This window comes from Rhamphochromis sp. 'chilingali' (genome assembly GCF_963969265.1).
Source record: "Rhamphochromis sp. 'chilingali' genome assembly, chromosome: 13".
Taxonomy (NCBI): domain Eukaryota; kingdom Metazoa; phylum Chordata; class Actinopteri; order Cichliformes; family Cichlidae; genus Rhamphochromis; species Rhamphochromis sp. 'chilingali'.
This window is the reverse complement of record NC_137940.1, coordinates 21,429,182-21,455,788: the sequence shown is the minus strand read 5'-3', so window position 1 is coordinate 21,455,788 and position 26,607 is coordinate 21,429,182. Positions and strand designations below refer to the sequence as shown.

The 26,607-nt window shown below is 41.7% G+C and overlaps 2 protein-coding genes across 3 annotated transcripts; one reads left to right on the top strand and one right to left on the bottom strand.

Moving 5' to 3' along the window:
* Positions 1-1,321: 1,321 nt before the first annotated feature.
* dcps (decapping enzyme, scavenger) lies at positions 1,322-4,580 on the bottom strand. Its single transcript, XM_080901416.1, has 6 exons — positions 4,347-4,580; positions 3,929-4,079; positions 3,707-3,852; positions 3,508-3,621; positions 2,191-2,301; positions 1,322-2,079 (listed from the first exon to the last, which is right to left on the bottom strand). The coding sequence occupies exons 1-6, from the start codon at positions 4,548-4,550 to the stop codon at positions 1,813-1,815; spliced, it is 993 nt and encodes a 330-aa protein (XP_080757542.1). The 5' UTR covers positions 4,551-4,580; the 3' UTR covers positions 1,322-1,812.
* A 1,001-nt stretch (positions 4,581-5,581) lies between these two features.
* On the top strand, positions 5,582-17,245 carry ids (iduronate 2-sulfatase). Of its 2 annotated transcripts, none has more exons than XM_080900743.1 (13): positions 5,582-5,795; positions 6,191-6,327; positions 6,409-6,586; positions 6,696-6,784; positions 7,412-7,612; positions 9,569-9,739; positions 9,839-9,965; positions 10,527-10,685; positions 10,957-11,063; positions 14,177-14,293; positions 14,728-14,838; positions 15,041-15,166; positions 15,242-17,245. In XM_080900743.1, exons 1-13 carry the CDS (start codon positions 5,720-5,722, stop codon positions 15,320-15,322), a joined length of 1,680 nt encoding a protein of 559 aa, XP_080756869.1. In that variant the 5' UTR covers positions 5,582-5,719; the 3' UTR covers positions 15,323-17,245. The 2 variants fall into 2 exon arrangements, with proteins under 2 accessions (XP_080756869.1, XP_080756870.1); XM_080900744.1 differs by lacking the exon at positions 5,582-5,795 and adding an exon at positions 5,842-5,983.
* Positions 17,246-26,607: the final 9,362 nt, after the last annotated feature.

The window sequence follows — 26,607 nt, the reverse complement described above, 5'->3', positions numbered from 1 at the left end:
TGGGTCCCAGTAGACTGGTTGCTAGGCTAAGGAACAAATCACAGGACGGTGTAGTATCGTTGCTGTTGATCAATTCGCATTTTTCCAAGGGACACTTGAACGCACCTTAAGCACGAACTGAACACCGCCCAGCTGACTTTAGATCAGATAAGAAAATTATGTCTGCAAGAAATGATCTTTTAACAAAGTCACAGCAGCTCAGAGGCAAACTGAGGTGTGTGTGTACAAACTCGCATTATACAGCTCCGACTGTCAGCGGGGCTGAAGGGGAGACACAGGTGTAGCTACGAGGCACAGGTTCAAATGAGCGCAGTACTTCAGATCCAAAAGTATGTATGTGGTGTTAAGTTAAAGAGAACCTGCTATGCTTATTGCTAGCTCCATTTTTCATTGTGTGTGTATTATTTTTATTCTCGGAATGCTACAGCAGCTTTGTATGACAATTCGATATAATCTTTATTTGTCTCATACTGGGCCTTGGTAGACCCGCCCCCCCAGTTCATGGAGCCTCCTCTAACTGGCTGCTCCTCTCAAACAGAAGGTTCGGTCGCTTTAAACTGAGAGTTTCGAGCAGTCTGAAGCCTGACCTTCAGGATTACTTCTACTGTACATGCACTGACCTCACCACTTGAAACATTGTTTAATATGGACATCAACACTGTTAAAGTGTATATATGACAGAAAATGAACGAAGTGCAACTTCATTGCGTATTTTGGTTAAAAGTGGTTGTGTTTATATGCAAAAGAAGGTTTTATAATTTGCTTTCTTTTATGACAAAGTGAGAAAAAAGTGAGACTCATGATATTACCCAGACTGGAGATTTAGTTTTACAGTCTAGCACATGCACAAGAATGTCTTATCATCGTAGGATTTATACTACCATCTAGTGCAGCAGCTGAGGAACTGTGGCTTTGGATTCTCTGCTGTTATACATGTATTCCAGTGATATGATAAAGAAGCATGTCCAAACACGCTGCCAACAGTGAAGCTATAGAATGCCCCCTGTTGGACAAAATGTGCAACATCAACCATCACAACATGCTTGCATGGGTTTCTTCAAAGGCTTCTTTGCATTTTAATTTTTGACATATCAGTCATTATAAATGCAGATACAGATGCAGCAGCTAAAAGCTAATTTTGGTTGTTGGTATTAGTTGGGCTCTTGGACTGTACCAGTTTAGCTTTCCATGATTCACAGTTTAAAATTGTCCGTATAGATCTTATCCCAGAGCTTGGTGTAACCCCCTCTGTTCATTATGTCAGAAAATAAGGCAAGAATAATAGGCCTGGTTATAATAAACCAATTATGTCTTTGAGGGATTATTGAAACCAACACTGCAAACTTAATACATTTTATTAAAGAGTTAGAAACCAAACGTACTTTAATTTAGTTGACAACATTCAGTCAAAAAGCACATCAAACACACTGATTAAAAAATGCTTCATCTACTGTTGTGTTTTTAATCACAACAAGACTAATAACAATTTCTGACACGACTACAAAAAAAACATCAGAAATATACAAATTACTTTTGAAAAAACAGAAAAGTCATAAAAACAGACTACAAACCGGATCAGAGTGTCAATAACGTTGTTCTACAACATAATGAACAGAGCTGTGAACTGGCATTAAAGGATGATCCAGTTTACAGAGACAATATTTGATATGGATTAAAAGTTATGGGCTGGAGTAGCGTGAACATTAGCATGTCAAGCCAACTGATAGCATTCAAAACAAAAAAACCCAGCTGTAAAGCTCACGGTTTGGATGGAGAGAGAGAGGCGGTGGATGGTGCTCTGAGTTTGGTTCATTACAGCCTCCCTGCCTCCTTGAACTTACTGAGCAGTCCATCATCTGCCCTCAGGGGGAAGTAGAGTGTCCGTGTTTTGTAATACTGGGGGTTTGACTGGAGGTTCTGGATGACATCAGCGATGAGATGGGCTCGCTCCACACCGCAGCCCGGCGCGTCATAGCCCAGCTTGGTGAAGTGGACGTGCAGGTGGTAATAGGAGGGCTGGTAGTGCAGGTAGACTCTCAGCTTACTGGCTGGAAGGTTGTAGCGCTGGAGGATGGCTTCCTAATTTACACAGATATCATCGCAGAGAATGAATGAAGCCACATTGAGTAAAGATGATTGATATGCATATAGCTCTCTTTAACTGAGACCTGAGGATCACTTTAATCCCACCTTTCCTTTCTGGAAGATGTTCTGCAGCAGCGGGACATGCTCTGATGTCAGATCTCGAAGGCTCTTGATGTCTCTCTGATGTGCTATTGCAATGAGGTACAAATCATCCACCTGAAAGAAGACAGATGTGCTGAGGCTGTTAAGTGGTCTAAAAATCCAAGAACTCGCCATCCAGTAAGCTTTTGAGTAAAAAGCTCCAGGGGCTGAAAAATGAAGCTTATAGTTCTTTGAATGGCTGCTTGAAGCTGGCTCACTAAAGAGTTAATCCACAGTGACCCCATGTTAGAGAATACAATTTCAGAGCAAGGGAGTGAATTTCTATATAGCTAACCAGTTTAAATTGCATTAAGGATCGTATTAAGTTATGCAGTATTGGTGCTGTGGCAACTTTAATTGACAGGCAGATGCTTTTTCTAGTATATTCGCTGAACTGTAACGTACGAGTACATTCTAGGGAAGTTTTTCACTAGCCAAAACTTGCCTTGCTAACCAAGCTAGCCAGTGCCATTGTTAGCAGAGTCCCATGGTTTAGTTACTATGACCTGAAAAAAGCGACTCCGCCCAAAAATGTCATTAGGAAGGTTTTTCTGACGTCACAGAAGTGGGAACTCAGGGCCATTTTTCCATAGATTTCTATGAAGTTGCCCTCTGCAGGCCAGTATATGTGCAGGTTTAATCACACCTGCACATATACTGTGTAAATTTACACTCTTAACATAAAGCCTTAAGCCAAAAGACTTACTATATCAGTTACACTGTATGTCCTCTTCATGAACCGTAACCAGCGTAGGGCAAGTTCATCATAAAACACAAATAAGTTACTTTCTCCAAAGTTTCATTTTCAAAAGACACATCAGGTTTGAGATATTACCATTTATCACAATCATTAAGGAAAACTGTAGATCGATCAGTCTAATTGTGTTAATCATACAAATAATGGCAGACTGTGATTTATTTACTTATTTTTCAATAAAAGGAATATTGCATGAAGGTGTTCCATAAGCACATTGGTGCACTCCATTTTGGGCTTTTGTGCTCAAGAACACTCTTTCCAATAATACCACTTTGCATCTAAATGTATATTATAATGTTAAAATGCTCCAGCCTGGAGTTGTCATGCAATGCTAAATGAAATATTACAGAGGTACAGAAGAATAGTGTTTGTGCCACTGTAAATGTAAATATATGATTGTCTGCATAGAAATGAGGTCTGCAAAACATGCCAGAGCTTTAGTGTAAAATCATGTTCTAGTTTATTCTGGTTGATCAAGAGGTTTTAAAGTCAGTGAAGCAGTGTCAACATTAGTGGCCTCTGACCTGTTTTTGGTCCCACTTGAAATCCGGAAGGAGGACAAAGCCGACGTCAGGATCTGGATCTTCATAAACGATCCTTTCAGCCTCTGCCTTCTTCTCCAAGATGTTGTAAACCCACTGCAAGGTAAAAATCAGGGAAAAGTGAGCAATGTGCACTCCAAAGAGCAGACTGGAGCAGAAGAGGTACTCCAAAGAGACTGACCTGCACACTAAAACTCTGCTTCACAATGTGGGGTAGAGTAATATTCTTATAGTCTTCCTCCGTTTCCTCGACCAGGAAACTCTCCTTACGCTGGTATTTCTTTATATGCTTCTCAGTGGCTGGAGACACCACTGTGGTCTTAATCTCTGTATAACAGAAACACGCAGGTTATCTGACTGACATCACATAACATTCAGACAGTTTACTAGTGGGGTAGCATACCATTGAGATGAGGGGGAGCCTGGAGCCGATATGTGCTGTAGATGTCGTTTTTCATCTCCAGTTTGAGTGTGGAACCACTAAAGAGCTCAGCCAGTGAGTCTTCTCTGATCGGGGTCTTTTCAAGGATAACCACAGCATCCTGATCTGCAACCTTAAGATCATAGTAAGATACCATAAGATCAAAGTTCCTATCAGGCCTGGTTTGCAAAAAACAAAAACAAAACAAATGACTATTATTTTGAAAGGTCAAACCGGAAGCTAGTGTCGTACAGTTCCTTACAAATCATTCAAAAGCCACTTTCAAAAACGGCTTCCTTTAAAACGCCGCTTGCAACTCTGTAACAATAGTTACAAGTAACAAATAGCTGCATATGGTCTGTACACTGAGCAACGGTAGCTAACTTTGCAACAACGCTACCTTTCCGTGGATAAAGATGTTTTTCTCTCGGGCGGAGTCACTCAACACGCTTGAGGTTTTGAACCCAGACAGAACATTTTCCTGGACCGACTCATTTCCATCTTCTCGCCCATTCTCATTGTCAGTTTTCCCCCTCTTGACGTCTGGAGCTGGTTCACCAGTTTTATCGCTGTCGAGTAGACGTTTGGCGCTCGTGTCCGCCATGTTCAGTGTAGCTGCTTCGAAGATTGTGTATTGTACACGATGTTTTCACCCCGACTCAAAAATAAATATTATTAAATAACAAATATGCTATTAAATGCATGTAAGATAACATTAAGAATGTATATTAACATTGTTTTCATTTCATTATCTGTAAAATTTAATAAATTGATATTTGTATTTGTACTTATTGACTTTAGTATTCATTCTCCTGTTTATATAGTTTCCAGTTGGTTTATTTATTTATTTATTTATGTAGTTTTATTATTTTGGATTTATGATTATTATTACTTTATTATTACTTTTTATAGTAACTCTCATGTTTGTTTGTTTTTTGAGTTGTTTATTCAATAATTAAATAACTGTAACGGCAAAACAATGACTTTGGGCGTTTTTTTTCTCTCACACTTAGCAAACAGTAGCTTTCAGGGAATGTTCCCTATAGATTTTGCAAAATAAATAAATCAATATATTTGAAATTATTTTTTCCCGCAACACTCCAAACACTTCAGCTTTCGTTCTGTTTGTAGGCAGATCTTTCTTCTTTGGCTCTGGTACCATCAACAGCAGTTTCTTTCTTATTGTTGGTAATTCGGTTAATTTGCGGAAGTCAACAATGTGCGGAGTGAGACCTCTCACTCGCCTCCTATTCTTCAGTTACGTTAATGTAAATTTAACGGATAGAGATCATCGCCCCTATTTATTCTGTGAAAATGAAAGCTGAGAATTTCTTTTAACTCTTTTAGGGCTACTTACTCCTCAGTTGTTTTCACGGCTCTGTAATTAAACTGCATTTTCTTTATTCTGAGCCTGTTGTACAAATGAAGCTACACGCAGGCTGACTGGCAGATACTCGGGACGTAACTGATTTGTTACAACGCAAAAGTTTCATTAGACTGCGGCTATCATCTCATTTTAATTAGACTGGGTGCTGGTATTCAGCGGGACATTTAATATGACTGACACGTGACTGAACTCGTCAAATGAGCCGCGGGCGCCGAGGCCGTAGCTGAAATAGCCAATGAAGAGTGACAGCTGGTTAATCAGGAAGTAATTAAATCACTCAAACGGGCACGCTGTTTTGTTTTGACGGGAGTGCGCAGGACGGAAGTTTGAACAGCAGGAGGCTAACGTCAGGATATCACGCTATAGCCGTTTTTGGCTCCTCTAAAATGGACATATTTGTCCTGAGGTGTTTTTTCCTGCTGGTCCTTCACACGTCGACGTATCCTGCTGCCGCGGGGAGAGGTAGGTGGGGTTTGGACTTCAGGTGTAATCTGATTGCTGCTAGCAAAACTTCATAGACTTTCTAATGACTGTAACTTGGTTAACTTATATTGGCTGTAATGAGTGCAGAATATTTATTGACTCAGTGGCTGGTGCTACTGTTGGCTGTTAGTTTAATTTAATTTACCAACTGAATGGCGCTTTGTTTGGTATGTTTTACGCGTCCAGCTTATTTTCAGGTTCAATTTTTAAGTTTCTGTTCTTGGATGTTTAAATGCGCTTACTTTAAGTTTACTAGAATAATGGTACACCCTCACATTAGTATGACTCTTCCTGGAAACTGTGCCATAGCGCTCCGTGGCTGATTTGAGGGCTTGGAGAGAAAGTGAGTAATCTGTGATTGTGTTTGCTTTCAGAGAGGAAAAATGTCCTTTTCATCATGGCAGATGATTTGCGGACATCTCTGGGGTGCTATGGGGATCCGGTGGCTAAATCGCCCAACATTGACCAGCTGGCATCCAGAGGCCAAGTCTTTCTCAATGCCTTTGCGCAGGTCAGTTGCATTGTTCGTGTTAGCTGTGGTGAATTGAACTGCATTGCTTAACCTCAATGGATCTCTCTTTTCCTCTCTCAGCAAGCTGTGTGCGGTCCCAGTCGGGTATCCATGTTAACCAGTCGGAGACCGGACACAACCAGGCTCTATGACTTCAACTCCTACTGGAGAGTCCATTCTGGAAACTACACGACTCTGCCACAGTACTTTAAATCTCAAGGGTACTTAACTATGTCTGTGGGCAAGGTGTTTCACCCAGGTAGGTTTAACCAGGTGCATTTTGAATAGAAATCCACAAAGAACTGCACATGCACCACTTTCCAGTAGAATAGCTGTGAAAATAATGGTTGTTTTTTTTCACTCTGTAGGCATTGCCTCCAACAATACTGACGACTATCCTTACAGCTGGTCCATCCCAGCCTATCACCCACCTTCATTCACATATGAGAAAAAAAAGGTACGACTTTCACCGTGTTGATTATAAAAGGAGCCTTTCAAATGGAGAGCCTGTTTCTCAATGTTAATGATCCTTTAGCACACCGTGATTCATCAGTTTCCGAGAGGTACCCCCTCAGGGAATAATTCACCTGTATCAGAATACACGCTACCAACCAGTTACCTCCTGGGCTACACATGCAGTGTCATGTCCCATTGTCCGGGCAGCTGGAGAAGTTTTAGCATTCCCAAGTGTGTTATTTACTTATTTTCAGTTGTCAACTTAAACCTGGAAATATCTAAAGTCTGTGTTGAGCACAGACCTTATTTCATCCATCTAACCAAAATTCCAGGGATCTAAATTGGTTTAGAAAAAAAGGAACTGGGAGTATAAAGTGCTAACTCATTTCCTTGTGACTCTTTTCTGTGGCAGAACTTTGATTCTATTTATGACTGAAAACTGTTTTCAACAAAACCTCTAAACGCATCATCTACACTGGGTATCAAACTGCTTCTAGCAGCTAAAGATGTTACTTAAAGTACAGCAGAGCCCAAAGACATTGGTACATAAGCAAGTCGATTCTGGAGTCTTTGTGGCCACAACACAACTTCAGATGTCACATAATTTTCATACAAACGTTGTTTCCAGATGTGTAAAGGGAAGGATGGGAAACTCCACGTCAACTTGCTCTGTGCTGTGAATGTGAGCGAGCAGCCTGGGGGAACCCTCCCTGACCTGGAGAGCACAGAGGAGGCGGTGAGGTTACTGAAGAGTCGAGTCAACGATGACTATCCTTTCTTCTTGGCTGTGGGTTTTCATAAGCCGCATATACCTTTTAGGATTCCACAGGTTTGTCACTTATTATCCATTCCTACTGTTCCTCTGGACTGCTTGAACTCTACTGTACATGTTGGTTAGCTACAGCAGTACAGTTACAAAGTATTGATATGACTTCCCGGTGACTCTCTTCTTCAGTCCAGTCACTTAATATTTGCAGGTTTCACATAACTCAGTTTCTGACTTGAACTAAGACTTTATAAGTCAGATGAATCCTCTTATATTAAGCACTGAGGAGTAGAGCTGCACCATTATGGCCAACATGATTATCCCCATTACTTTGATCTATATTGAGATCCTGAATATTTATTATGATTATTCTTATTATGATTATTCTGACAAATAGCACTTTTACAATGTTGCTGTGCTGCATTCCTGCTAATGTGCAAATGCTAAATTCAGTCAATCCCTGAAGGAAAATATAAATAAAAAAATTGCACAAAGTGAAATAAACAGGTCACTGCTTTCATTTTTGCACTGTGGTGCCGTCCTGGTGTTTAAACATGTTTCTAAATAAAGTTGCAAACGCACTCAGGCCGGGTGAAACAAATCTTTTGTTCTGTGAGTTGACAGCTTCCCTGAAGCCTTCAGATTCACCGTGTTTAGTGGACGTGATTGTGGCGGTGATTTCCGTTGGTCTTTGTGAGGTCGATGGAGTGACGAGCTGTGCGGCTTGTGTTTATGAACACAGCCATAAGCAACCACTGCACTGGTGGCAGTTTGATTGGTGTTTGTTGCTGTGTGTTACAGACGCAACTCTGCAGCTTTCTTTATGTGTGATTTGTTGTCTGTTAGTAACGCTTGCCCTAAATCTGAAGTATTTCCAAATGGTGGATAATGAGCCGCTGTGTGCAAGAATAGTCCCCGTCAGTGAACTCACTGAATGATGCGGTTTGATTGAAAGGCTCATTGTCCTTATAAAAACATGCACAATCATGTCAACTTTAATGTCAAGGATCAGATTTGAGTCTTTGCCTGCAGTCCACGGGTGAAACTGCAGTTCACTGAGCCTGAAGGAGATGCATCGGCTCAGGAGAAGCATGAAGCATGCCTGGTGTTTTTGACATTCACATGGTTGTGCACAATGAATTCGCCCTCGAGGGTCAGGCAATTCTGATCTAAGCTGTCAAAGGGAAAAGGTTTGTGCAGACGACCTGAACTGTAGCAACCTGCTGTTCAAACAAAGGCTCTCGCTGCTGTCCTTGACACAGTGAAGGAGCACGTCACAAATATGTTAGATATGGTCTGTAGCAGCAGGAGAGCTGGGAGTGCTGTATAGCTTCACGAGACGATAACCCTGAAGAAGATAAAGGGGACATCAGAAGCATTTTGAATAAGTGTGGAGCTTATTGATTGCACTTTATATCACTATTGTAGCTCTAACTTTGAATGAGTTGACAAAGATCAACATGATGTAGTGAACCTCGACTCAGAGCAGTGTTTTTAACAAGATAATACTAATTTTATTTCAGTTGCTTAATATTTTATTACTCTACTAGACTTGCTAAGTCTTGGAGTTTTGTAAGACCTGACTACAGAAAGCATTTAGTTGAATATTTCACTCATACTGACTGACTTATGAGTTTGCACAGTCCTGGAGTGAGCACTCAAAGTCTGATTGGCAGCACTGAAAAGAAACGTAACGACTGCTGATGGAATCTGGGTTATTCACACCACAAACAGTAACTCACTGATGGTATACTCTATGCAATTCAGTTAGTCCTCAGCCCCTCAGGGAACAGCCTGTCCTTAGCACAAAGGTGGCTCAGTGTGTGAAGAGTGGAAGATGTTGTTCTGCTGCTTAACAGTAATGTTCATTTGGACAAAAGAAGCCTATAAGAATATTGAAAACAATAAAGTACAACTGTAACGCAATAAAAACCAATGAGATCGATGTCTTGTGGTGGGTCAAAGGCCAGGGAGTGTCAGAAAACCCGAATCAGAAATAATTCTGAGATTTTTCCACAGGAATACCTGACCCTGTATCCTCTAGACCAAATGACTCTGGCCCCCGACCCAGATGTCCCTGAACGCCTTCCCACTGTGGCCTACAACCCCTGGACGGATATAAGGAAGAGAGAGGATGTGCAAAAACTCAACATTAGCTTCCCCTACGGCTCTATACCAAAAGACTTCCAGGTATGAACCAGCTGCTCTCAGCACCTCCAGTTTGGTTACCGTGGTTGTTCCTCCTGAAGCGAACAGCAACACTGTAGTGTTTTATATCCTGTGTTCCAGCTGCGTATCCGTCAGCACTACTATGCTGCAGTGTCATATATGGATGCTCAAGTTGGTCGGCTGCTCAGTGCACTGGAAGAGCTGGGGCTGGCAGACAACACTATGGTGGTGTTCACCTCTGATCATGGTGAGGAGACGCGTAGCTGGATGAGATGTAGGCAGCTAATGTTAATCAGTTTGGTTTGTTTCTTTCTTTTTAAGCATTTAGAAAAATAAGTTGCTAAAATATCTTATCAGGTGTTCTGTGCAAATTAAACAAATGGTTTATTGAGCTTGTCATGTTTATCTTGCACCACCAGATGGCACTGTTGTAACAGCAAATTGTGCCATGATTTGTTCCCATAGGTTTTTTGTTTTTTTTCTACTCTCTCTACCCTCAGCTCTTTCTCTGCACCACTTACCTTTTTTGGTTTTTGTTTTTTTCAGCTTTGTGACTGGAAAACTCTGTTCTCTTTTAATGTCTCATTCAGTTGAGAGCACTAGACTGAATCCTCTGTGTGACTGTTTGATGAATCACTGCGTAAAGCCCAGTCAAATGCCGTCATTTTCGTGACTGGGACAAACATCAGTCAAATGTGTTGCCTTAAATGAAAAGTATTATTTGTATGACTGAGACTGATCAATTTCTTTGTCTCTGGTTTGCCCGAGTCTTAATGAACTGTGTGTTCCTGGGTTTCTGTTGCTGCAGGTTGGTCACTGGGTGAGCATGGTGAATGGGCTAAATACTCGAATTTTGATGTCGCAACACGCGTACCTCTGATCTTCTCTGTTCCTGGTGGCAATGAAGCTGGTACATCAACCTTCCCGTTTATAGACGTCTTAAGGGAATCTGTGCACAGCATCAAAAGTAAGACCCCCCCCCCCCCCCCCCCCAAACAAAAGCATTTAATAATATGCTTGTTTAACATTAATACAGTCTTTGATTTCTATATAGAGCTTAAAAATGATTTACACAGGGATACACTTTGATATTTTGCCTCCAGAGAGCTTTTACTTCAAATGCAAGTGATGCAATAATCATGAAATTTAAGTGGAGGATGTTTAGTAAATGGTAGTGGAGATCTTGACTGGCTTCGTTTTTAAGGCGTCTGTAATTGGGTGACTTTTATCTGTCTTAGGTGGCAAAGTCAGAAGTAGGGTGGTGGAGCTGGTGGATGTCTTTCCTACTGTGTCCTACCTGGCCGGCCTCGAAGTTCCCGTGCAGTGCCCTGACATTTCTTTCCAGGTATCAGGATATGAACCTCCAATCTATGTTTCTAATCACAAGAACAAATTATAATCGGTCTGCAGCTTTGACCTGGTTACCTGCAAAACAGATGATATTCCCATCAGCCTCAAAGACCAGTGTGCTCGGGACAGCACCTTTGTGCTGTCAATGAGACTTTAGTTGGATATGAGCGCCTGAAGTGTTCATGTCGAGCTAGATTTTTCTTCAAAGTGGAGAATACCACAGCTGGTAGAAGTTCCTGATGTCTAGAAGTCTTTAAAAAAAAAAAAAAAAACCTCTGAGGTTTATTAAAACGGAAAATAAATTGATGCTGTGAATGTCTGCTTAATGCTAATATGTAGAGCAGGGCGATATTGCCAAAAATATTTATCACGATATATATTTGAAAATTTGCGATAACGATATAACCGACGATATAATTGATGCGAGACAAAATACAACTCCACAACATTACTAGTGCAAAAAGACAACCTTCCATTTATATTCACTTAAACAAGAAGCTGGTTTTTATGTACATTAAAGCTTTATAAAAATGTAACAGTACAAATGCAAATTGCTTGCTGAAAGTTTAACCAAAAGGCATTTCCACTAGAAATGGGCTGACATGTCCTGAGCATAACCATGTATAATATCCACTGAAGTTAAAAAGAGGTGCTTTGCAACATTAAACTGCAGTGTGCAGTACGCATTTTTCGGACCATAAGGTGCACAGGATTATAAGGCACATTAAGCGAAACAAAGCAGTCAGATAAATCAAACTTTATTAAACTCATTCTTCTTGCTTCCTCCATTTCTGTACCATTGATTCCTTAATGTTGAATTCTCTGGCAGCTGCTCTATTCCCATGTTGTTGCAGTATATTAATGACTAACCTCGTATTATGGATGGATTATCTCAGTTGTTATGGATTATCTCAGTTGTTCTCCTAACTGAAGTTTGGTCCGTTTACAGCATCCTGCCATGCGATTGCATTTGTCTCTAACCATGAGGAACCTTCACGTTAACTTTTATAAGTGGAAAAGTGTTAGTGTTCGTCCTCCAGCTTCACTGTTTATGTTATGCTAACATAGCTGTGTCGCTAGCGATCACGTAGCACATCATTATATACCAGCTAGCCCAACTTCAGTAACCCTACAAACGTCACTGCTGTTTAGTTTCCTGTCTTCATTTATGTTGCAAGTGATAGCAGAGCTGTACGTTTGATTTTTTTCAGAAATCTCTCAGTCAGAACATGCAATATCATGCTTAGGTAACTAGCGAAACTAGCGAGCTAACTTCCGCTAGCTTCCTGCTAACTTCTAACTCCGTTAAATGTAATAACTTTTGTTTTCATGGATGCCTGGAAGTTAAACTTTATAGTTACACCTCGTAAAGCAGCAATGCTGATCGTTTTATTAAAGATGAAAGAATTTAGACAGTTTTTAACTCTAAGTGATGCTGCAGTGTTGTTTGACCTGAAGGTTTACGGAGTTTAGGACCCAGATTACTCCCAGATTTAAGAGCATCTTAGTCCGACAAATACGACAATAACAACGGCTGCTTGCATGTTCTGCAAAAAAATGTGCTTTGTTGTGTATCTGACGGACAAACACCAAACCAGTTCCACATCACGGAAGTTGCACCATTTTTACAAACCAATTCTGGTTCATCTGTTTCACTCAACAATCGGCCATGTGCGTATGAAAACAAAGGCACTGCGCATGCGCGTTTTACTCCCATTCTATCGCGATATTTCATTTTCCTATCGTTGCCTAACATTAGCAGGCTGAGGGTCGCAGATGCCAACAGACTTAATAAACTGATCCGTAAGGCCAGCAATGTTGTGGGGATGGAGCTGGACTCCCTCAAGGTGGTGTCGGAGAGGCGGATGCTGTCCAAGATAAAGACAATGTTGGATAACACCTCCCACCCACTCCATGACATGTTGGTCAGTCACAGGAGCTCGTTCAGTGAGAGACTGAGATTACCGAAAAGCACCACTGAACGACACAGGAAATCATTCCTGCCTGTGGCCATCTCCCTGTACAACGCATCCACTTAACACACTGTTTGCTGCTACAACTACACATGTTTCTTTTCCAAATATTTATTTATAAGTGACTTATGTATGTATGTATGTATGTATGTATATATGTATATATTGTACTATTCTTAGTTAGCGTATTGTCTGTCTTGTCTTAATGTTGGTTTAAAATGGAGCACTGTAACAAAAAATAATTTCCCCCAGGGATCAATAAAGTATTCTGATTCTGATGATTATACCGGTATTACCGTGAACGGTATAATATGGCCCAGCCCTACTAATATGTTACTATTGTTGGAGTAAGCGTGGCTGTAATCAGACAAACCTCTGCATCACTGCTGCAATAGAAAAACTCTGAACTCTGTTTTCTCCGGGTTGCAGCAGCTCCCTCTGCATAATCTGTAAATCTGTGCTTCTGCATTCATATCACTGAAATGGCCTCAGATTCTTCTCACCATTGTTGTTGCGCACTGCAAAAGTGACGGCGTTCCCACTCCCAGGCTGTACAGTTCGTCGGCACATATGCGAAACAGCTGAAATGGTTCACACGAGTCCATTAGCAGCCTCTCACTACGAACACGCCGGACTACTACAATCGGCTTTCATTGATCTTCAGACTGTGTTCATACTACACTCTCTGCCTAACGAGACCAGAAGAGAACTCCATCCATCTATCTTCTTAACTGCTTATCCACGCAGGGTTGCAGAAGCCTGGAGGCTTTCGGAGCTGACAGGGTGTGCCCTATCATTCGGATAGGTCGCCGTTCCATCTGGACTCTTAACACAGAGAGACAGATAATCAGGCAGCCAATTAAGAACCATGAGTGGGCCTAACATGCTCGTCTAAAGAGAAAGCACAGCACCTTCTCGGGACCTTCTAGTGGTGAAGCAGCTCTTTGCCTCCCACTGTACCTGAACTAATATCTGCAGCTTAAAGCATCATGTCATTGCGATCGGAGCTCAAATGATGTTGCGTTAATATGAGAAAGTAAACCAAACGAAGCCCAAAGATGGCAGGCATGAATGTGATCCAACTACACCCGACATCTACTCCCTTCACCTGTTTAGCCCGTTTTCTTGCCTTCAGGTGGAGTTGTGTACTGAAGGAGAAAACCGTGCCTACGCTGCGCCACAAGGGCGAAGCGAGAGGACTCCAGAAGATGTAGCTTTCAGCCAATATCCTCGCCCTGCTGATGCACCACAGGTAGGTAGTTTGTTTCAAAAAAGGGGGGGAAAAAGCTCTCATTAGCCGGCTAAGGTTAACTCATTAGTTTTGTATCAGTGTGGAAGTAATTGCAGAGCAGAAGGCAGGCATGTTATTAATACAGACATGTCTTGATGCTGCTTTAATAAGTTGATTATGAATTTGTAGTTAAATGTCTGAATTTGCAGAGGTCAGCCACTGGGGGGGTGTGTGTGTGTGTGTGCGCGCGCGCGCTGGAGCCGCCATCAAGCACAGTCGTTGTATTAAAGTATCCAGGCCAGTGCTGCTCCTGCTGTAGGTTAATCTCTGTATGCAGGAGTTTGGCAGTCTGTCTGCAGCTGGCTCGCAGTTTGAGCTGGCAGCTGCAGATCTGACAGCGCTGCATGAGATTTCTCCAGCTCAAAGATGCTTTAAACTCCAAATTCTTCCCTTAGGAGAACTCTGACCTCCCTGACCTCAAAGACATAAAGATCATGGGTTACTCTCTGCGCACCTGGGACTACAGGTACACTCTGTGGCTGGGCTTCAATCCCAAAACATTTCAGGTAGGTAACCACAAACTCATCCCGCATAACGGTCGTCTTCCTTTCATCAGCATCGGTCTCTGTATTCTCCCCCGAGTGAGCGCGTTAGGCTCAGCCTGGGGAGTTGAACGTGATGGATCCATCCATCTTGTCTCACAATATGTTGGAGACGGAGAGAAGCAGATTAAATTTGTCTGTATCATCCATCCCGCTCTCCATCCAGGTGAATGTGTCTGACGTCCATGCTGGGGAGTTGTACATGTCAGCAGATGACCCCGGTCAGGACAAGAACATCTTCAATAACTCTGATTACAGTGAGATAATGAGGAAGACTGCCAGCCTTCCTCAGGTAAGTTGGGTTTTATAGACGTTTCTCCTCTTAGACATTCATTTACTCACTTCCTGACCCGTGGTTGTCGTCCAGACTGTCGGTTTGCAGATGAGAATGAAGCTGGAGTTCCACTACCTCACAGCGGGGATGAAAACGAGCAGAGGGAAGCCATGAGGACAGGAACTAAGCACAACAGATGGGGACGAGTAAAAAGGGACGATGGAGTAAAAAGGGACGATGGAGTGAAAGGGGAAAAAGGCTTGAACATGTAATTTGTGTGCACTTGGTTCTTCAGACTGATGTTTGTGCTTGAGAAATCATTGGTAGGCAGGTCTCATGCTTTGACTTGGAAAACATTTCAGAGCAGAATAGTTTGACGCTAACAAAAAGAAACGCGCCTGTTTGCAGAAACTTGTAATTCATACATGATATGAATGCAGATACTTTATTTTAACCAAGCGCACCATATTTGTGTTACCAGTTAACGCCAGAGCTGGCTTGGTTAGTAAGGCACATCCTTACATGATTCACTGATACGTGTGGTTGGAGGAAAACTGGGCTTAGAACAAAATGTACTCTGTGGAGAAATGAACATTTGACTCAAAGCTGCAGTTTGAAGCCTTAATGAAATGTCACCGTGTGAGTCACGTTAGGATTGAACCACCATACTGTGGGCAGAAGCAGGGACACCGGTTACCAAACCTTTTTTTTTTTCTCTTTTTTGGTATCAGCGTGTGAACATGTTTTGTTTTATTTTTATTTAAAGTTGGGCATTTTAACACGAGAATCTGTGGCAACAGACACAACCTTTGGAGCCGGCCACAAGTGCATTTTTGGTATTTGCTTGTTTGCTTCATTTCCCCCCATACAGTTGTGTAGAGGAATTGTAACCTTTGGAGCTCGAGCTGACTTATAGTCGCCATACTAAGAGTGTCCCGGTTATTCAATCCAACTCTATTTTCCCTGAAAAAACTAAAGCAAACCATCATTCCTTGAACACGTCCCATTAAACCCACAGGTGTCTGTGCAGGTGGACCACTGACGGGTTTCTGTGGAAATCTCCACCTCAGACTAGATAAACGTGGCATCTGGAAGTCTTTTCATTTAAAGGAATATTGAGGAAACTTGCAGAACTCCTTTTAATCAATGTTGACACCCATGTTTGACTTCAGTGTACTGGTAAACTGCTTTAAGGAGAAGTCTCTCAGAATAGCAGCCGATAGGGACTTTTGTACTGTAGTGTTAAACAATATGACATTTCTATTTGCACTTGATGTTACTTGCAGCTATTTGCCCCCCCCCCCCTCGTAAACAGTCAGTTCAGATCAATTCAGAGACCTGGAATGAAGGTAGTAAAAGCCACCCATAATTAAATGCAAATGAAACAGACTGTAGCTACATTTACTGTGGTTCCAGTGCGTGAACACTCGGTGCCGTGATAATTTAGAAGAAAGCAATTTCAGCTTGAACTTCAGGTCCAACAATGAATGGAAGGGATTTGCTCTGTCGACTTGTATTGTTGGCTGCACCGGCGTCATGTTAATGAGATCTAAATGAATCTTTTATCATCAGCTGGCTTCTGACAGGAGTGAGGATGTGGAAGAAATCTTAAGGTGGTTGCAGTGATTCGTCTGTCCTGGTTTCCTGTGTGCAGTAACGCGCCAAATCTCAGGAACCGTAATAATCTGTCAGTCCAGACTCTCATTAGCATTAGAGCATCCTGAACAGTTCTTTCTGACGGGGGGGGCACAGGATTAACCAGATTTCAGGTTTTGCAAGAACACACTGTGTGTATATTTGTCTGTTTTGATTATTAAAAATAAGAATAAAAAAAATTTGTTTTGCATGAGAATTAAGTTTGTGATCACAGCTCCTGTGTGCGTTTGTCCTGCAGAAACACTTTGCTGCCTGTCCACGCTGCCCGCTGCTCTGTAATGCGTTTTGTGTTCACTCACAGCTGAAGTGTAAAGATGCAGGGTAGTGAAGCAGCTCCTCGGGGACCTCGCCAGTCTATTCTGTGTGCTCGCTTTCTTTACAGAATGAACGCTGCTCTCTGGCACTGGGGTTTTGTTGTGGCTTTTTTTTTTTTTTTTTTTTTTTTTTTTTTTTTGCTTGAGCCAAACATCTAACTTGTGTGTGATGCCACCGAGTCGATCTGTCTGCGTGACACAAACTGTTAAAAGCCTTGTAATTGTGTTTTGAGATATCGTGTGAATTCAGTCCCAGACTCTTTTCTTTTTTTTTTTTTTTTTTTTTCCCTGCAGTTTTCAATTTTCAAGCAATCATGCAGAACAATTTGTGGAACTCGATTTGAAGTGAAGTCTGTACGCCACACATGAAAATCAAAAAACTCTGCAAAGAAGGCCAGGAAGGCACTTCACATGTATCCCCTGCCAATTTCACACATGCTCTGATCATTTCCACTCCTTTTCATTTCATTTACTTCTCTTCATACCTGGTGAGTGTATTATTATTATTATTATTATTTTTTTTTTTTCCCCATTATATGCGCCTCCATCTGATCACCTGTTGAATGATAGTTAATTGTTGCACTCTGAGCACTTTTGTTTCCCATATCAATGAGTCTGATTTTTGGTGCCTCGCTCAGCAGCAGCTCACTATCCACTCTCCACTATGACGAGGTTCACGCTCATACTCGTAAGAATTAGGTGTGAGTGAGTGAGAGCAGCTGCAACTGCTCTCCTCCACTCTTTGTATTCATCACAGCTCATATTTCTGCCTCAGCGGTTTTATCAGATCAATATTTATCATCACAAGCGGTGATCTCTGACCACCATCAAATTGATCTAATGGCAGTTACACTGTTTACCTGGTGCTTTGTTTTGGTATTTTTTTCCTCTACCTCTCCCGCTACCCTCATTCCCTCTCACTCCATCTTACCTGCTCCTTCTCTCCAATCCACTCAGTCTTTGTCTCGCTCTCATCGTCTATCATTATGTTTCATACGCTGGTAATCGCATCACCGCTACGGGCTCGTATTTTGGCAGGTCACACTGCCTTTCTGTTAACGGTGGCGACATGCACAATTACATTAGCGAGAGGGAGAGGTGTGCACGCGTGCAGAAAGCGCTTAGCTCAGCTGCATTAAGACAAGAGTTCGTCTCAAGGGTGTGTGAATGAATCCAGGAACGGTAAACAAACTGTACTGTACTCAATCTCCCAATTACATGATGAAGTGGGCCTGAAGAGTACTTTGTCAGAGGAGCTGTTTTTCAGAACTGCCTGCTAATTAGCTGCTCTGCTGCTGCATGCAATACTGCAATTAAAACTAACTGCAGAGTCACTTACATGTTGGTCCTTTAGTGGTCAGTACCACTGCTAATGACACTGTTCACCCGTCACCTGTACAGTAATGTGAAGCCATTAAATATGTGGAAAAGAAACAGGAGCAAAATGTTTTGCCTCTGTTCATATCGAAGATTAATTTTAAATAAATCACAACACCCTTTGTGGCACTTTAATATTTTTGATGTTGGATTGTTTGGTGTTTTAACACGTATAAGGTGCTGTATGTGTTAGTGTGTATATCTTCCAACAAATTTATGCATTCTCTTGTGCTTAATTTGTCCATTTAAAAACACACAGGAGCAGGTTTCCGATAGCTGCCACGCTGCGCCGCCATCTTGAATACAATGGCTGAGAAAGACGTCGCCTAATTGCATTTTATGTAATCTAGAGAACGACCACATCTGTAGCGTGGCTCATAAGTTACTTTTACATCAAAGATCACAAATAGATGAATACTCTGCTATAACCAGAGATGGGCAGTAACGGGCTACTGTAATCGGATTGCTTTTTTTTTTTTTTTTTTTTTTTTTTTTTTCCAAGTAATGAGTAATGTAAGGGATTACTATTGTAAAAGAAGTAATTGGATTACTGTTACGCTGCGTACTTAAAGTGTGGACGTAATCACATTACTTTGAGTTTGAATCTGTAAAAAGTGACAAAAACATTAGCGTCAGCTGTTCACTCTGCGTGGGAAGAAAACTTCTTTCTACAGCGAAAAGTTAAACTTCTAATCTGAGCGAGCACGCTGCCACGGGAACGTGACATTCACAGAGAAACCCCCGGATCTCCCCCCCCCCCCCCCCCCCCCCCTCCCCCACTGACATGACCGGTGTGGGCAAACCTCCACCCGTCCCACTCCTGCTAAACAGGTGACAATAGATTTAAGAGCTGCTGAGTCTTTGATTTTATTTATTTCTGCTGTTTTTTACTTTCATCTATTTGAAAGAGTTTAAACACAAAACATTATTTTATTTTATATGCTGGAATATGCAGAAAGTAGATTTAAGTGTTAAACAATTTCATCAAGTCAAAGACTTGCATATTATTTAATTTTTGTTTGATACAATGTGCATAAAGTTAAAAGATTAAAACTAAAAACTGTTTTAAAAGATACTTTTCCATTTGTTTCAATTTTATATGATGGGTTATGCATAAAAATTAGAATTGGGCTGAAAGGTGTTGCTTTATTATGTATTCAGGTTGTGCATCATGTTTTTGAAAATTAACTCCTTAATTTTGAAAATAAGTCATCAGTAAAGTAATGGGATTACTTTTTGGGGAAGTTATTAGTTACTAATTACTTTTTTCAAATAACTTGACTAACACTGGCTATAATTTTATCATAACTATTATGTCTAATTATAATTTATTATACTCATATTGTATATAGCATTTGTATTCTATTTTATTCAATTGTGTATATAGTATTTTATTTTTATTTTATTCTATTCTGTTGTGTACAGTATCTTATGGATATATTATTCCAGTGTTTTGGTTTTTTTTTTTTTCTCCTAATTTTTCTATGCAACTTTGCACTGTCCACTGTTGTAACAAAACAAATTTCCCACGTGTGGGACTAATAAAGGTTATCTTGTCTTATAACACACAAGTGTGTGCAAATAGCAGCTAGCTATATGCTAATGTTATGCTAGGCTAAAGTGTCCTAAAACCTTTCACGTCCCGCCTGATAAACGGCTTCATTACATATTCACTTTGTATGAGAGTTTGTTCACTAAGTGTAAAACAGTGTTAGATGCACTTCAAAGACTAATGTTGGCTTAGAGAAGCTAATAAAAACTAACAGAGACAGAAACGGCAGCGCCTACTGACAAGATATCTGCGACAACTCACCTCAGTATCACAAGTTTTACAGCCTGGTCCAGAGTAAGAGAGGCGGACACACAGTATATTGATAACTGAGGTAAATAGCAGACTGACGGCCTGCACTCACTACAGGTGAATGGTGGCCAGAGTTATTTGTCCCACAGCGGCCACTGTAGCTGGGATTATACACTTGAATTGGGTGCGGTAAGAAAACAGAATGCAGGTAACAGCAAACTCCAAAAAAACTGCAGTTTTTGGGCATCTACCATTAGGCAAACTTTTCAGCCCTGTTGAGCAAGCTAAAATTTGCATCAGGATAACTAAACAGAGCTGCACTACCTTTTAAATATGGCAGGGTTTATATAGACCAGCGGCCCCCAATCGCGGACCAGTACCGGGCCGCAAAATTTGAGGATTTGGTGTGAAATTTATGGTTTACAGGGTTTTGTTGTTTTTTTTGTCGGGTTTTTATAGTTAGTTTTTATCATTTTTATCGTTAACTCTGTTTCCCTGGGTATTTTCCCTGTGTGGTTTTTTTGGTATCGGTACTTGTTTTATTTTGTTGTATTTATCCGCAACACCTTAAAGGCTACTACTTCTCTGTTTGTATTTCAGGGTTTAAAACATTTCTAACATGCAATGTGAGACTTTAACCGGTTTTCCGAAGATCTCTTCAGACCAGAGTAAGTAAACAGTTGCAATGTAATGAACACTTTCACCAAGGAAACTGGGGTCTGCAGGACAAGCACTTTAAATGTGGTTTCTTGTTCAGTTGTTCTTGAGATAAGTAACCTGAATGAATATTGCCTGAAATCTTATATTGTTGATTTTAGACTCACAAAATATTATAGCTGTGTAAAGTAATAAAGCGAAATTCTTTCTTGACATTCCACTTATTTGGGGCTTTTGGTCAATTAAAATGCACACTGTCGTCATTAAAATAAAGCATTATCCTGGACCACAGCCTTTCCTGACCCTGAACGCAGACATCTGCATGGAGCATTGCGGAAGCAGCTGATTAGAAGTTGGACAAGATGCAATATGTTGCCTGTCAGTGTGAAACTAGTTTAATCAGGAGTCATTCAATTACAGCTGATGAGCTCTTACCTCGTTAGCGCCTCTGGAGCTGCGAACCACAGAGCTAAATAGAAAAACTCTCAGTTTTAACAAAATCACTTGGCAAAGAATGAGGGGGAGGGGCGGCCTATTAAAACTGCCACTCTGCAGATTGAGACGGAGGGAATGGATTAGTGAGTGGGTTTCTGTAATGAAACTGAATGGCTGTAATCAGCTCTTTGGTGGTGACTGGTTGGTGGCTTTAACAAAAAGGGAAAAATATATTTTGAGTAAGATGTTAGAGCAATGTCAGACTGTTGTTTGGAACATGAAATCAATAAATATGAGAGAACAAAAGAATTCAAGATGTTATATCAGTGATTCAGGAATGCAGCAGGAGTTTGTTCATTTATGGTATTGAAAAAGGTGAAACTTATGTTTTGATAGCACAAAAGCTACTTTCTTCTCTCTTGATTGGGGTTGGGGTTAGGGTGGGTGGGTAGGGCTGCCTTTTGTCACCGATTCTGTTCATAATTTTTATGAACAGCATTTCTAGGCATAGCCAGGTGGTGGAAGGCTTTCACTTGTTTGGTCTCAGAATCTCATCTCTGCTTTTCGCGGATGATGTGGCTCTGTTGGCTTCTTTGGGTGATGGCCTCCAGCTCACACTGGAACGGTTTGCAGCTGAGTGTGAAGTGGTGGGAGAATCAGCATCTTCAAATCGGAGGTCATGGTCCTCAGCGGGAAAAGGGTGGAGTGCCCACTCTGGTTCAGGGACCAGTTCATGCCCCAAGTGGAAGAGTTTAAGTATCTCGGAGTCTTGTTCTCCAGTGACGGGAGAAGGTCTGTTGTGGTGAAGAGAAAACTGAGTGTAAAAGCAAAGCTCTCAATTTAACGGTCTATCTACGTCCCTACCCTCACCTATGGTCACAAGTGATTGCGGATACAAGCGCCGGAAATAGGCTTCCTCCGAAGGGTGGCTGGTCTCTCCCTTAGAGTTAGGGTGAGAAGTTCAACCATCCGGAAGGGGCTCGGATTACTGTGGAGAGTCCTCCACATCGAAAGGAGCCAGTTGAGGTGGTTCGGGCATCTGACATGGATGCCTCCTGGGTGAGGTGTCCGACCGGGAGGAGGCCCCAGGGCAGACCCAGGACACGCTGGAGAGGTTATATCTCTCAGCTGGCCTGCGAACGCCTTGGTGTTTCCCCGGATAAGCTGGAGGAGGTAGCTGGGGAGAGGGAGGGCTGGGCTTCTCTGCTTAGGCTGCTGCCCCTGCGACCCGGCCCCGGATAAGCGGAAGAAGATGGATATTAGGAAGACGAATCAGAATCAGAATACTTTATTGATCCCTGGGGGAAATTATTTAATGACGCAAACGTAAGACTCCGACCTTTTCTACATATAAAGTTGGTCACTAGTAGATGTTCTAGGCTCCAGTTGCATAGGTACCTGTTTGTATGTATGTCTTACCACCCTGCTATTTGCACAGTAATGTGAAGTTTCATCTGGACTCTGCAGTCCTGTGGAAAAGCCTTCCACATCATTTTGGAGGACTTTTTCATTTTATTGATTTATGTTGTTTTACAACGTTGTTTGAGGTTTCCAGGCGTTTGATTATGCACAGCTCCCTCACTGGTCCCACTGCAGCATTTTAATTGGTTGAAGTCTGGACTTTGGGCCATTTCAACGTGCTGCTGCTGTCCTGCGGATCAATGTTGGCCTCACATTTGAATCTAGAATCCAGTTTGTAGTCAATTCAATAACTGCAAGGTGCCCAAGTCCTGTTGCTTCAAACCAAACCATCACCCCTGCACCAGTGGGCTTGTGAGCTGATATGCTGTGTTTGTTTTTCTCTACTTATGTAATCGTCTGTCCAAAGGACATTGTTTCAGGAGTCCTTCAGTCTGTTAGCCCTTTGAAACCTCAGCTGTGCTGCCAGGTTCTGTTTAGAGAGAGAAGAGGCTTTCTCCTGGTGACCCTTCCAAACAAGCTTGTTCAGTGTTTTTATAATTATGCATGAACTTTAGTATTTAACATGCTAACTGAGGCTGACTGTCTGACCTTGGGGTGAATGTGCTCAGACAGAAGATTGTGGTATTGTGTTAACACACACCTGAACTGGCGCTAACACTTATTGATGATCAGTTAGTCAAGTGCATGTCATCAGCAGCACCTGGCTGCTACCTAGCTCCTTAATCCCTATGGAAGTAGAAAGAAAGTGCTCAGTTTTTCAGAGTGCTGCAGAGTCCTGTGAAACATTTCCAGAAAATTTTCACTATAAATATCTGTATGTATGTCTTTACTATCCTGCCATCTCTCTATCAGGGGTATGCTTCACTGCCATTGGTACTTCATGGTTATTTCATGTGGGACATGCCCACATGAAATAACCATTAGTGACCTTGCTGTCACAGCAGGTCACTGACTTTCACTTTTTCTGGTGTCTGGTTGCTCAATTGTTGCTAGACTCTTCCTTGACTTGTTTAGCTGAAAGTTTCCTGTAAACACCAGTGTTGGGTAAGTTACTTTAAATTAGTAACTTAGTTACATTACTAGTTACTTATATCAAAAGTAACTCAGTTACTTCAAGTTACTCGTTACTTTCAGAGTAACTAGTTACTAGGGAAAGTAACTTTGATTTAACTCAGAATTCTCTTGTTAATGTGTTGCTTCCGTAACTGGATACCCAGCCAGACTGCCAGTCTTCTAGCTTGCTTACTTGCCACAAGTGCACTGTGCCACCTACCAATAGAAAGGAAAAAAATAATGTGCACACTTCCACGAGAGAAATCCCACGCCTGATTCTATCCTAGCCATTCTATTCTCGCTTTTTACATCCAACACAAAAACTGCAGTCGTGGTGCTTTCGATTGTACTCAGAACTCGGAAATTCTGCCTTCTGAATAGGAAGATGTAGGTAACACCAGACTGCAGATGAGCTGCATACAGGGCTGGACTGGGACAAAAAAATCGTCCCGGGCATTTTGACTAGAGACCGGCCCACCATTATAGGAAAAACCATAAAGCCTTTGAATGAAAATAAACACTGTTGTGACAGTGATGTACACTGATCTGATGGTATATATGTATCAATCTATCAATTCTTTGTTGTAAGACTCAGATAATTATTTTTTTAAAAGCTAGACATTTTAAATGAGAATAAGAAAGAAAAGTATTTCCTTGTGCCCCCCTCTCCCTGTTAATGCCCTACCTACGCCTTGGCAAAACTTTGCTAGACCCGCCCCTGCACAGTTACCAGCTGTCAGCTACTTAGAAAAGGATCCTGGTGTTATTTGTCTCTCAGAAACAGTTCATAACTTCCCTTCAACTCATTCATGTTAAATGGTAAATGGCCTGCATTTGTATAGCGCTTTTCTAGTCCCTAAGGACCCCAAAGCACTTCACACTACATTCAGTCATTCACACATTCACACACAGGCGATGGCAAGCTACATTGTAGCCACAGCTGCCCTGGGGCGCACTGACAGAGGCGAGGCTGCCGGACACTGGCGCCACCGGGCCCTCTGGCCGCCACCAACTTAAAGGTAAACCTGTTTCTCCATCACCTGTTCAGCTCTGATGATTCAGTAAGGACATCTCCTGGTTTCATCTTCATGTTTCCCTCTCACCAGATAACCAAACCATATCATGACCAGCAGCTTTACAGCTGTGGCTCCAGCAAACATCAGCTGATACTAGAAATTAATATTAAATAAATTCTAACAACAGCTGATCAAGCTTAAACGTGCTGCTGTTGTTTACCGCGACATCCGCTGGTTTCCTCTTTCTGGCGCAAAGTGGGCGATAAACAAACAAGAGAGAAAAGCCGATCAGCTGATCATTGATCATTGATCAGTTTCATGATTGAAGTAGAAACAGGAGAGGGAGGGAGAGAGAATGAGAGAAGAAGAGGCAGCTGTGCAGCGTAAAGACAGAATAAATCCAGCTTTGTGTCTTTTTCATTGTAGCTGAAGTCCGGGACAAACTGTTCCTTTTCACCTAAATACGAAACGCGTAATATTTTCTCTGAATATGAGACGATTCTGTTTTTTACGGGACGGTTGGCAACTCTAATAATTAACCTTATGAACAAAATAAAGTTCAACATCAGTAACATAGCACCACCCATGACGGAGCTGTATAGAAACTCCGTCATGCTAGCTAGCACGCAGTACGAAAAAGTCAGCATAACAAAAATAAACTCAACCTAAACTTGGTTCATATCTGACCCAGATGGACTGCAGGTTATAACTTCTTCTTACCTGAAGTTCAGTTCACCTGACACCCTCGGACCAGCGGCCGCTTCGGGTCTCTCCTCTTGCCTCCCTTTTCCTTCATCCACCTGCTGGCCTCCACCACTTGCTAATGTTATTGAATCTGTGGAAGCTCCGCGATAGCCACCACACGAAGTAACGAATAACGAGCCTATCTAAATCCCAGTAACGAGTAACGCGTTCCTGGTTTTGGCATAATAACTAGTTACCGTGCTCGTTACCACAATAATAACGTAGTTACTGTAACGCGTTACTTAACGCGTCAGTCCCAACACTGGTAAACACACAGAGCTGGCCTATTACTGCTGTTAGAAACAGGAAAAAAAAAAATTTCAGAAACGTACAGATCTAATATTTATTCTTCTCTCCACTTAAAATCTAGGCATTGTTTTTCAAAAAGCCTGCATTTGAATATACATTTAAAATGGGCCGTCTGCTTCTCAAAGTCAAGTCTAGCATTCTTTGATGCCAGGCTTTTATTCAGTCTGTAAGAATATAACATAAGAATGGATAATGAGCTTTCCCAACTCGTCTGTGCTTTGGGACCGCTCACAAAGGGGGTGGAGGCGGGTGGGTTTGCACATCGGCTATCTTGATCACAGCGCCAGTCCACATGTAAAAGTCGATAGCAGCAGCGCGCATCAAGGTTCCAGTGCTCATGCCCCATTAGCTGTGTTTCTAACAAACTGTCTCAACACCCTACGGAAACATCATAGAGAATAAATCCAAGGAGTTTTTGGTAAACACAGAGGTGGACTTGTGCTGCCTTCCATTACTTAAACTAATTAATAAATGATGTGTTAAAGATATCATGATCCTTGGTGGTGCTCGTTCGATCGTGCATTTTTGTCTTCTATTCAAATCATGGATACTTCTTAAATGTAAGTCTGTTTCTAAGCCGTATCTGAGAGCCTATTTGACTGCATGGTTACCTGTGGCAATTAAAGCTATAAATCTAAGCTGTCAGTGTTTTGCCTCTGCACCAAGGACATGCAC